Source organism: Suncus etruscus, chromosome 16 (genome assembly GCF_024139225.1).
Source record: "Suncus etruscus isolate mSunEtr1 chromosome 16, mSunEtr1.pri.cur, whole genome shotgun sequence".
NCBI lineage: Eukaryota > Metazoa > Chordata > Mammalia > Eulipotyphla > Soricidae > Suncus > Suncus etruscus.
Genome location: NC_064863.1, coordinates 46,632,121 through 46,645,121, shown reverse-complemented (window position 1 = coordinate 46,645,121; position 13,001 = coordinate 46,632,121). Strand labels below are relative to the sequence as shown.

General features: G+C 38.7%; 1 protein-coding gene across 1 annotated transcript in view; it reads right to left on the bottom strand.

Moving 5' to 3' along the window:
• Positions 1 to 12,873: 12,873 nt before the first annotated feature.
• The window catches only part of CEP135 (centrosomal protein 135), a 64,819-nt gene continuing 64,691 nt past the window's right edge, over positions 12,874 to 13,001 (bottom strand). The window contains exon 24 of the mRNA XM_049789959.1: positions 12,874 to 12,976. Coding sequence (XP_049645916.1) covers positions 12,874 to 12,976 — 103 coding nt within the window. The remainder of the gene's footprint in view (positions 12,977 to 13,001) is intronic.

The following is a 13,001-nucleotide window of genomic DNA, read 5'->3' as shown; positions in this document are numbered from 1 at the left end:
CCTGGCTATGCGCTCAGAAATCGCTCCTGGCTTGGGGGACCATATGGGACACCATTGGGGGATCGAACTGTGGTCCATTCCTGGGTCAGCAGCATGCAAGGCAAATGCTCTGCTGTGGCGCCATTGCTCCAGCCACAAGGCATTTCTTTGCATGTGGCCGACCTAGGTTCAACCTCTGGAATCCCTTGTAGTCTCTGGAGCACTGCTAGGAGTAATTCCTCAGTGCAGAGCCAGGACTATCCACCAAGCACTGCCAGATGTGGCTCAAAAGTCAAACCTGAAAATTTCAGACTCTCGATGCCACACATCTGCGCACCACATCCATTCACTGCATCTTCCCTGTGGAGTGCCACCACATGGCTTCTTGGTGCATAGACAAGAAATACAGACTGATGAAGTGAGAGGGACATGATGTACTGTGCAGAGAAAAGTCAATATTTAGCATATCAAAATTAAAAGAGACCAGGAGCAGGCTTTAGTCTCTTGGTATCTTCAAAGCAAACTGAGTTCAGGCTTTGCATGCAGGAGGCCTAAGGTTCTCCTAAACACCCTAAAGCAAGTCGTGAGCACAGACCTGAGAGTAGCCTCTAAACACTGCCAGGTTTGGCACCCAAACAAAACAAATACACAAATAGCTGAAGTAGCGTGGTATTGGATGAGTACATTACTTGAAATGTCTTCAGAACCCTTAGTGTCTGCTCTATAACCTTAACCTCAAAAAAGAGCAACAGTATAGCAGGTAGGGTATTTGCCTTGTATGTGGTCAACACAGGTTTGATCCCCAGCATCCCATATTGTTTCCTGAGCATGCCAGGAGTGATTCTTAAGTGCAGAAGGAATAAACCCCAAGCACTTCTGGGTGTGGCCAGGGAGAGACAGAGAGAGAGGAGAGAGAGGGGGGGAGAGAGGGAGAGAGAGAGAAGGGAGGGAGAGAGAGAAGGGAGGGAGAGAGGAGAGAGAAGAGAGAAGAAAGAGGAGAGAGGAGAGAGAGGAAAGAGAGAGGAGAGAAGAGAGAGAGAACAGAGGGCTTGGCATGTAGATCAGTAGTATCAGAAATAGCACGTTTAGGGGCTGAAGAGATAGCATGGAGGTAGGGTGTTTGCCTTGCATGCAGAAGGACGGTGGTTCGAATCCTGGCATTCCATATGGTTCCCCAAGCCTGCAGGAGCGATTTCTAAGTGTAGAGCCAGGAGTATCCACTGAATGCTACTGGGTGTGACCCAAAAACCAATAAATAAATAAATAGCATGTTTAGCATACATGTATGTGACTCTGGCTTTGATTCCTGACATGTGTGCATTCACACAAAAAGAAACAATATTTTACCATTTCTTTTGTTGCTGTTTTTTGGTTTAGGAACCCCACCAGAGATATTCAAGCTTCCTCCTAGCTCTGTGCTGAGGAATCACTCCAGTAGAGCTCAGAGGGCTTCACAATTCTAATGAGCTATTACGGTGCCTAAAATGAAATATTGGGAAAATATATTAGGCAAATACAAATAGAAATCATCTAGGGACAGATATCCACATACAAAAGAATGAAGCATGGGGCCAGAGAGATAGCACAGCGGTAGGGTTTTTGCCTTGCATGCAACTGATCCAGGAGAGACAGTGGTTCGAATCCCATACGGTCCCCCCATGCCTAACAGGAGCAATTTCTGAGCGCAGAGCCAGGAGTAACCCGAGAGCCGCCAGGTATGATTCAAAAACAAAAACAAAACAATGTTAGATGAAATTTTTATGTTTTTGGATTTAGATAATGTATTAGAAATGCCACAAGAAGCAACAGTAAAAATAAAACTAAAGTCAATCACAATTTAAAACAAGTTAATCAAAATTTAAAACATAATTTAAAATGTAAAACTTTTGTGTTACAAATGTTATCAAGAGGGGCCAGCGAGGTGGCGCTAGAGGTAAGGTGTCTGCCTTGCAAGCGCTAGCCAAGGAAGGACCGCGGTTCGATCCCTCCCCTGGCGTCCCATATGGTCCCCCCAAGCCAGGGGCAATTTCTGAGCGCTTAGCCAGGAGTAACCCCTGAGCATCAAACGGGTGTGGCCCAAAAAATCAAAAGAATAAAACCAAAAAAAACCCCAACAAAACAAATGTTATTGGGCCGGAGAGATAGCACAGCGGCGTTTGCCTTGCAAGCAGCCGATCCAGGACCAAAGGTGGTTGGTTCGAATCCCGGTGTCCCATATGGTCCCCCGTGCCTGCCAGGAGCTATTTCCGAGCAGACAGCCAGGAGTAACCCCTGAGCAATGCTGGGTGTGGCCCCCCAAAAAAACCAAAAAAAAACAAAACAAATGTTATCAAGAGTTTGATAAAATATGATTCACTGGAGAGTTCAGAGGTTGAAGTGCTTGCTTGCAGGCTGATCCCAATTCAATGACTTGCACTATTTATAGTCCCCCCCAGCATTGCTATGAATGATGCTTAAGCAGAGACAGTAGCAGTCCCAAAGTAGAGGCTGGTGGGGCCCTCATAGCTCCCCAATATGATTCACAGAATGGGAGTATATTTATAAATTAAATGGGCAGTTTCTCAAGTACAGGCTGAAGGGCATGCCAGCTGGAAGAGAAAGGAAGAGCAAGATTAAGGGATCCTGGCCCGGAGAGATAGCACAGCGGCGTTTGCCTTGCAAGCAGCCGATCCAGGACCAAAGGTGGTTGGTTCGAATCCCGGTGTCCCATATGGTCCCCCGTGCCTGCCAGGAGCTATTTCTGAGCAGACAGCCAGGAGAAACCTCTGAGCACCGCCGGGTGTGGCCCAAAAACCAAAAAAAAAAAAAAAAAAAAAAAAAAAGATTAAGGGATCCTAGCAGATTTCTTTTTCCTGTTTGGTTTTGGGGTCACACTTGGCAGTGGACAAGAATTATTCCTAGAGAGGCTACAGGGACCATATGGGATTCTGGGGATGGAACCCAAGTTGGCCACATTCAGGGCAATATCTGATGTATTCTCTCTCTAGCTCCTCATCTGGGCATTTGATCAGAGATTATTTTTTCAAAATAATAGCCATGAATAAATACATTATTCATAATACATAAATTCATAATTTATACATACATAATTCATAAATACAAATTAGCCCACTTTACAGATTTGAGGAAATGCCCAAAGTGAAGGGAAGGACTCAGTATGGTAACTTAGGAGACAGGAAGCCAGTTCTATTCCTGGTTCTCTTAGGTGTTCTGCTCATACTCCTGTCCCCGGAGTATTCACCTGTCTTCTGAGCCACTTCAATAAACCCACCTGTCTTACTTTGAATCTATGTCATAAGAGTTTATCTCAGAAAAAAAAAAAAAAAGAAAGAAAAAGAAAAAGAAAAAAAGAAAAGAAGAAAAAAAAAGTCTATCTCTTGGAATGTCAGAAAAGATCTCATGCCTATTATAGATCTTTAATTGATGGTAAGGAGCTGGATAGGTAATATAGGGAGTAAGGCATTTACCTTGCATGCAGTCAACTAAGATTTGATCCCCGGCACATCGGGCCATCTGAGAATTGCTACAATTGATCCCAGAACCAACACCTTTAGGTCTGGCTCCTAAAACACAGAGCAAAGAAATTTCTTTTCTTTTCCTGACCACTGAGAAGCCTTGGGTTCTGTTATATATGATTTTCTAGGGTGCCACTACTCAGTGACATGGCCCATATTTCTTGACCAAAACATATAATGAAGATTCCCATCAGGATTAATGACACTCCAAACTGGAGTGACTTGTCATCCATTAGTTTATCTGTTTGGAGAGGAGATGGCCACTGATTGACTCATTGTGGATAAGGATTGTTTGGGGGTTCATTCCTTGTCCTGTTGGTAATGATCCTAGATATTCGCAGGTCAGTCTAAGTTGTAGGAGTTCAAAGGCCACCTACAACCTCCATGGCCTCAAACCTTAAGCCATTTGATGTCAATACTGTCACATGGCCTCTTCCTGCTGCCTAGGTTCTTGTTGATGTTTGCCTTAGACTAATGGTTTGTGAGACCAACAAAAGAATTTACTTCCAATCTACAATTGGTGAGTAAACTGGGTAGGCAGTAGAGTGGCATCCTTATATTTTCAAGTCTTATTAATAACATACAGACTCAACGAGTGGACAATGTGCTATGAACTCCTAGCACCTCTACTCATTCTTGCTGTGGTCAAGGCTGTGGAGAGCAAGAATGCAAGACCAAGATTTGGAATAAGAAACTCAATGCCAGAATACAAGGTTCCAACTGATCTTCATCCAGATCATTCCTTAGTCTTAAAGAATGGTGTGAAATCTACCAGTCAAGGAGGCTTGCTTACTGTGTATCTTGAGAGAGATAAATTACTTGAGTTATGTTCACAGACTGCAGCATGGACCTGGTATGCTAATCTAGTAAACCTATTAAATTCCTGATCACTGAGAAGCCTTGGGTTCTGCGATGTATGATTTTCCAGGCCATGTCACTACTCAGTGTACATGAGTAGTTTCCAAAGTTCCCAAGTAGTTTCCTGGCAATGTTCAAGAATTATTCCTGGAGAGGCTACAGGGACCATCTGGGATTCTGGGGATGGAACCTGAGTTGGCCACATTCAGGTCAATACCTGCTGTATTCCTTCTCTAGCTCCTCATCTGGGCATCTTGCTGTGGTCAAGAATAAGGAATAAGAATACGAGTGATTTGATGTCACTTGTCAACAACAGGAAAGATGCTTAAGCAGATGTTGATTCAGCCCTACAGAACATGGGATCACAGTAAGCATGATGCCTGTGCTGCCAGCTGTGCCATTAACAAAAAAGGCCTTTGCCTCGGACCCAGAGGTCTTTTATCTGCTGGGTTCCATGAAACATAATAGGTTAATTTGCTAGCTTGTGAGATAAAATTCAATCACAAGTTTATGTGTCTCCTGTCTTCTTCAACATGTTTTTATAATTCTAGAAAATTTGTATTTTTCTTAGTAAATTACCCATTTCATACATTATATTCATTGTTCTTTAACTGTTCTTCATACTTTTAATTTTATTTGGTTTTTGGGCCACACCCAGCAGTGCTCAGAGGTTAGTCTTGGCTTGGCACTGAGGGATCATTCCTGGCAGAATCAGGGGACCAAATGGGGATGCCAAGGATTAACTCAGATTAACTGTGTGTAAGGCAAGTGCTCTACCCTCTGTATTATTTCTCCATATCACCCCCCCTCCTTTTATTTATTTTTTGGTTTTGGGCCATATCCTGTGGCACTCAGGGGTTTCTCCTGGCTCTGCATTCAGAAACTGCTACTGGCAGGCTCAGAGGACCATATGGGATGCTGGATCGAACCTGAGTGGCAGCATGCAAAGCAAACACCTAACCCTCTGTGCTATCATTTCAGCCGACCCCTCCTTTTAATAGACTAATAAACCACAATCTGATTGTCTCTCGTGGGCATTTAGGTTTATTCTATGCCTTGGTTATCATGGATAATGGTACAAACATACTTTAGAATCACTGTTCCATACCCACTGGATAAATGCATAGAAAGCTATGTTGTCTCAGAATTTCCATTTCCACATTTCCTTTTTTTGAAAGTGGTGAGTGGGTGGGCCACATAAGGCAGTGCTGGGGGATCATATGGAGCTGGGGATGGGACATAAGTTAGTTATAGGCAAGACAAGTACTTTATTTTCTATTGTACCAGTTTCTATTTCAAAGCAAAACAAGGCCACGGTAGAAAAAGGGCACCACAGGAAGGAGACCTCATTCATTCAGAAAAAGACCAAGAAATGCTACACAAGAATCTACTATCTATCTATCTATCTATCTATCTATCTATCTATCTATCTATCTATCTATCTATCTATCTATCTATCTATCTATCTATCTATCTATCTAATATTATGGAGACACAGATATATCTCTATAATACACACAATATAGCACACACACACACACACACAACACACGTCTCTCTCCATTCACACCTCCCTTCTGAATATTGTTTTCCTGGTTCAGACACTAACTTTTCATTTCGTTTTTCAGATAACTCCATTATGTCAACCTTGTCAAAAACTCAATCTAGGAATATACTGGCAAAGAAAGATTGATGAGACAACTAATGGCAGGAAAAGAACAGGTGTAAAAATTTCCAAAGAACTGGAGAGACAAACAAAGGGCTGAGATATGATAAATCTCAGGAAGGTGCAAGTGGCAATTTATATTTCAAATAAAGAGCAATTGTGAGAAAGCATGTGTCCACACTTAGTCACTTCTGGAGATGAATTACAAACTATCCTTAACTTTATTTTTATATTTTGGACCACTAAAAATAATGTCATTAAAAAAAAGTACCTAGTGTTTAGGATTTTATCTAGACTGTTCCATAATAAAGTTTCATTTGAATAGATTTTACTTAATTTCAGAACTGAGATGACTAATATTAAAAAAAATACTATTTATAAGAAAATAAATTGACTACAAAGTTTATTGTAAAATCTATGTCAAGATCCATCATTTAAATTAGTTAAGACAAATTAATAACATCTCTAAAAGGTCAGAACATTCAATGTTTTAAATAAAATAAATTTAAAAATTATATTATCATGGTTATAGAAATAACAATTATGGTGAGATACATATTTTTAATTATAGAAAACACTTAAAATATAAAAATATACCTTGCTGTTAACTTTGGGTGTAAAATTGGGGAAAACACTTGAATTTTACTACATACATTTATTAAAGATTTTCTATATGAATTGCAAGCAGTCCCATTTCTCTTGTATTTAAGCTATAAAACAGATATTCACACAAAAAGATGAAATTCATAACATTACAAAGATAGTGGATAAGTTGGTCACATCATACCTAAATAACACACTTACTCATAGGACAAAACCTAAACTTACATGGAAGATCAGCTTTAGAAAAGAAGACAGCTCATTTCTGGTACCCACATACACGCGTGCACAAATCACATGTCATTTTATTAAGTGAAAAGGAAGCAAGATGTAATTTAAAAATATTGGTTTCACTTTCTTATGTTAGACTGTAAGTACTTTCTAGTAACAAGGAATCTATTAAGAATAGAATTTTCATCAAATGTGTGGTTCAAACATAATTAGTTTTTGTAGCTAACATTCTACTTTGTATGCCCGTTCTTTTATCATACATGTCTATGTCCAATATATCTTAAAAGGATATATCTGAAAAGTAAGCATAAAATGCTGTTTTCTCTTCAATATGTCACAGTTCAACAAAACTAATCTGAAAGACTAGTAAATCACACAGGTTTAAAACCAAAATTAATATTAAAGATATATTGGAATTTTGATAAAATACTTGACTATGTTTATCCCATATAAGTTTATACTCTGGAATTTGAAGTATTTTATTGAAAACTATTCCAAATTTTTGTTCTACTGTTTTATAAAATGCTGCATTCAGCTTTAAGTTTTATTTTGATATAATTTGCATTATGTGAAGAGTCCATGTGTCAAACAATATAATCATGCATATGTTATGTAAATCTATTCTTTCTATCAGTTCTTCTCATTGATAATAATAAATTAAATACAATTATCATTATTTTATCAAGATATCTGCCATTATAAGAGTAGAGCTGAATACATACCCCTTAAGGGCATTATCAAATTCAGAGTCCTTTAAGTATTAAGGATATAGGTTTCAGAGGGATTAAATCAAACTAAACACATTTTAAAATATATACTGTAAGAATATTTACAAACACATATCATGGCTCAATAGGAAAAATTATTAAAGCATAATGTGAACAACACATTCTATTCACAGTATAAACATACCTTGAGGAATTAAATCAAGAATAATGAAAATATTGATACAACACCAGTTAGCACTATTAATACATATTTTGTTTGACATATATATGGAAATATACAAATTGAGGCAAAGCTCTTTTAAAAAATATTTTACAAAAATATTCATTGATTTAAATAAAAGTTGACAGAGGTAGAATTTGTGTCAATGTTCATGATTTTCAGTAACAAGTACTTGAAATATTTCATTACTGTTCTGTCCTTTTAAAAATCCATAAGACCAACTCATTTAAAGTCATCCATTCTGAAAAAGGGAAGGGGAAGATAAGTTAAGGAATAAAAGCAATAATATTACTCAAATATTCACACAAACTGTAATTCAGTAGTGCAAAACTAAACTAAATCTGTAATTTCTAACAGAACCATTGCCCACAATAAAATTCTATCATGGCTATTAAAGAACTGTTCTACTCCTTAAGATATTCCCCTCAAGCTACAAAGGACATCCAAGTACATGAGGATTAAATGAATCCTACATAGCCAAAGAATGAAACAAGGCAGGCTAACAGAAAAAAAATAATCAAAAGCGACGAATACAATGTTTAGTTTAATACTATTATATATAAATACCATGGCCAAATATTTTGAATTTATGGACTGTGTGCATATATATTAAAATATGAAATATAACAATAAAATAGTAATTAAGTAATTATGTTATCCTTTTCCTAGGAAGGTATATTTAAGAATTATCATATAGATTCAATACTGATAGAAGACATTTTAGGAAAACAAAACGAAAAAACGGACTAGAGATAGCTCAACTGGTTGAGTACATGCTTTGCATGCATGAAACTGGGCTTCAATCCCCTGCATTCCATTTGTGCCAGGTGTAACCCCAGGGTATATAAATAAAACCAAAAAGAAAAAAATGAAAAAAGTTTATGTCTCACCAGACTAAACAGATCACCCTTGTGATGAATTAGATCATCTCTATTTTAATGGCATTTTAAATGGCATTTTTGAAAATATTTGAAATTTTCAAAAAATAGTTTTGAAAAATTTGAAAATACTTTTCATAAGAATAAGTGTTTTCAATAATATTGGGAGCACAAAAGAGGAAATAAAATTATTATAAGTGCTTCAGAATTATAATGTATAACTATATATGGTCTGCTTATAACAAATTAAATATAAACAGATCATATACCAAAATTTAAATTGTTCTTTTCTTTGGATTCTAAAATTAAGTGATCTAATTTGTACATCTATGTCCACAGCAACTTTTCTTCTTTTTTCCCTCCCCTCCACAGCAACTTTTTCACGTTGGCCAAACGGTAGAAGTAAGCAAAACTACTCATTAGTGATGATTGGGTAGACAAAGTAAATTGCATGTGCCTATAATGAAGAATTACTCAGGCACTAAAAGGCAAAACACTGCTAAACATAGATGAATTCTGAAAACTTTATTGTAATAAAACAGACACAAAAGGACAAATATGTAGGATTCCACTTATATGAAAACCTAGAATAAGCAAATTAATAAACAGGAAGTTGATTATAGAGGTTTGCAAGGGTTGGGAAGGGAAGGTCACAGGAGTGAACAATGATTGCATGGATACAGACAAGTTTATTTACAGGGTTATGGAAAGTTTTGGAAATAGTGGTGATGGCTGTACAACGTGATCTAATACAACTAAATCATACACTGAGAAAAAGTGTTAAGATGTCATGTTATTTAAAAAAATGGTCGGGGGCTGGAGAGATAGTATGGAGATAAGGAATTGCCTTGACTGCAGGACAGTGGTTTGAATCCCGGCATCCCATATGGTCCTCTGAGCCTGCCAGGAGAGATTTCTGAGCGTAGAGCCAGGAGGAACCCCTGAGCACTGCTGGGTGTGACCCACTCCCCCAAAATGGCCGGAGTGATAGCGATAGTGGTAGGGCGTATGCCTTGCATGCAGCCGACCCGGGAAATGCCTGGGTTGGATCCCTGGCATTTCATATGGTCCCCTGAGCCTACCAGGAGCGATTTCTGAGGGCAGAGCCAGGTGTAACCTCTGAACATCGCCAGATGTGGCCCACTCTCCTAAAAGATGTCATGTTATGTATATTTTATATAATTATAAAAGCTTTTATAATTTATCAAGGCCTTAGAAACTGTCAAAACCCATTGATGAGTTTTGAAGCATACTCTGGGGGATCCATGACAACTCCCAGATCCTTATGGGGATCAACAAGATTAAGCCTACATTCAGTAAACCAATGAATTGTTTGCTTTTTCAATCTTTTATTTTCTCATGGTGTACAGCTGAGTTTCCAGAGTGAACTGTTTTGAAGGACCAGACAAGCAAACATTTTAGATTCAAGGATAGCAGATTCTGTTAGAACTAATATACTCTACCACTGCAGTAAAGCAGTCTTGTATAATGTCTTGGATAATCAGGTATGGCTACTTTGTTTCAATGAATCTTAACTTACAAACTCCGTAGCCAGGTATAGATAGTGGCCTCCACACCCTAATCTGCTAATCCCTGATTTAAAATGCCACTGTAAGTCAAACAGTGAGAAAATGGGCTGCGACTGTTATAAACTATAATGAGAGGCTAAATTCACCATTTAACCACATTCAAATTAAGACATGATTGCAGCCAGCACTAAAGAGGTCCTCAAAGTGAAAGAGGGAAATAAAATTTCAATCAAATACACCAAAAACAATCAGGAATTCTTTAAGGAAGTCCTGTGAAAGCCAATAAAGGTTTTGGGCATCAACATGTTGAAGAACAGCACTTAGCTCAGAGAATGTCTCAGTGAAGGACTCAGAGTCCAAGAGGAAATGAGGAATGCATAATCCCTTTCATACACTTCTACTGAGAGGCAAAGATGTGTGTAATTTTTTAAAAAGATCATCTTAACAATGATCAACAAGCCTTTATTTTCCAGTCAGCTATTTTTTTACACTCTGGTCTAATTCATACTTCTTTCCCACTATTTTCATCTCCACTGGGTCAGAACTCTATCCCTTTTATCCTCCCCCAGCTAAATGTATTTTGACACATTCTGGAACATGTTCTGACAATTCTTTGGAAAACTCATTTTAGCAATATCTTCTCAAGTCTGAGCAAATGTTATGTTCAACAAGCTCACCTGTTATCAACACCTGTTTAGTGATTTGAAAATTTCACCCCTGTGATTGTATCCCTAAGAGATTGGCTTATGTGTTCAACAACATGAATGGTTATATTAGACCAGACTAGAAGTTCCAAACTGCTACTCATGTGGTATAGCTGGCATGAGTTCATTTAACAGAAAAACTGAGAAATTTCACTGAGAAATCTACAAACACACAACATAATAGGGCTGAACTTCAGGACGTGCTGCTGACAAGTATAATTTTATTTATGAAATGACTACAACTAGACAAAAAGTAGCCAAGTCTTTAATAGTAAAAGAAGTTATTTTTTTTTTTTTTTTTTTTTTGGTTTTTGGGTCACACCCAGCGGTTCTCAGAGGTTACTCCTGGCTGTCTGCTCAGAAATAGCTCCTGGGAGGCACAGGGGACCATATGGGACACCGGGATTCGAACCAACCACCTTTGGTCCTGGATCGGCTGCTTGCAAGGCAAACACCGCTGTGCTATCTCTCCGGGCCCAAAGAAGTTATTTTTAAAACCAGAAAAACTTAGTCCTATGCTAAGCTCTACCCTGGCCAAGGGATCTCTCTCTTTTACTTTTTAGTAAACTCCTTTTTCTAAAAACAAAAAAATCCAGAGGTCCATTGTCTCGATACAGTTATAGAGTTATGTTGAATTTGTGAAAATCTACCGTGCTATGTAACAAAGGTGTGGCACTATTCAGTATGTAAAATATAACGCACTTTAAGAATCTGTCCTAGATTTAGGTATTATTATCCTGCTCCTGAAATGAATGTACTGTTCATTTTACAGGCCTTACTGGTCTCTGCTTCTGGTTTCTTTTTCGTTTGTTTATTTGTTTTTGGTTCACACTCAGTGATTCTTAGGTGCTGCTCCTGGCTCTGCACTCAGGAATCACTCCTGGTGGGCTGAGGGACCATATGGGATGCTGGGAATTGAGTCTGGGTTGGCTATGTGCAAGGCAAAAGACCTACCGACTGTGCTATCACTCTGGGCCATCCTCTTCAATAATGCTCAAAATACTTAAAGTTAGGGCCGGAGAGAGAGCATAATGGCAAGGCGGTTGCCTTGCATGAAGAAGGACAGTGGTTCAAATCCCAGCATCCCATGTTGTCCCCGGAGTCCTCCAGGGGCGATTTCTGAGCGTGGAGCCAGGAGTAACCCCTGAGCACTGCCGGGTGTGACCCCCCACCCCCCAAAAATACTTAAAGTTAATTGGCCCGAAGAGTTTTTGCATTTTTACAGCTCTCTTGTACCCTTCCTATGTTTCTCATACAGAATAAAGCCTTCAATCCCTAAGCAGAATGGTCGAAGTCCTTTCTATGGCCACTCTACCTTCCACACCTCTCTATTATTCCTTATGAATCTGCTATTTCTATACTATATACTAAACAGACAATACTGTCTCCATTCACTCATATTTCTTTGTCTTTATCTGTTTTCATCATCTATTACTTATACCTTAAACTTTTTTTTTTTTTTTAGTTTTTGGGTCACACCCGGCAGCGCTCAGGGGTTCCTCCTGGCTGTCTGCTCAGAAATAGCCCCTGGCAGGCACGGGGGACCATATGGGACACCGGGATTCGAACCAACCACCCTTGGTCCTCAATTGGCTGCTTGCAAGGCAAACACCGCTGCGCTATCTCTCCGGGCCCCCTTATACCTTAAACTTGGTACTTAACCAAATAGAATTCCCTGATATCTCTCATAATGTATATTTTGTGATGGATGTCTTCTCTTGTTCATCTATGTACAATGAAATGCATGAACTAAATGTTCAGAGAGCTTTACAGTCTATACACATGTGTTTATGTATATACAATCTAAGTATATACACATATAACCATCTCCATCAAAATTCTGAGTATTTCATGACTTTAGGACATTTCCTTCCTAAGCTATAGTCTTCTGCCCACACAGAAAACCATTTTCTGAATTTCATCTCTCCTTGGTTTTATATACATACCTTTCTGATCATTATAAATTCATATGTTAACATGCTCAGAAGACTGCACAGGTGACTTCAGAGTGGAACTAAGAGGTGGAGTAGGAAGACCATGTTGACGCATCTCTTGAATTGCTCGTTCTCTGTCAGTAAAGACCAACCATAACA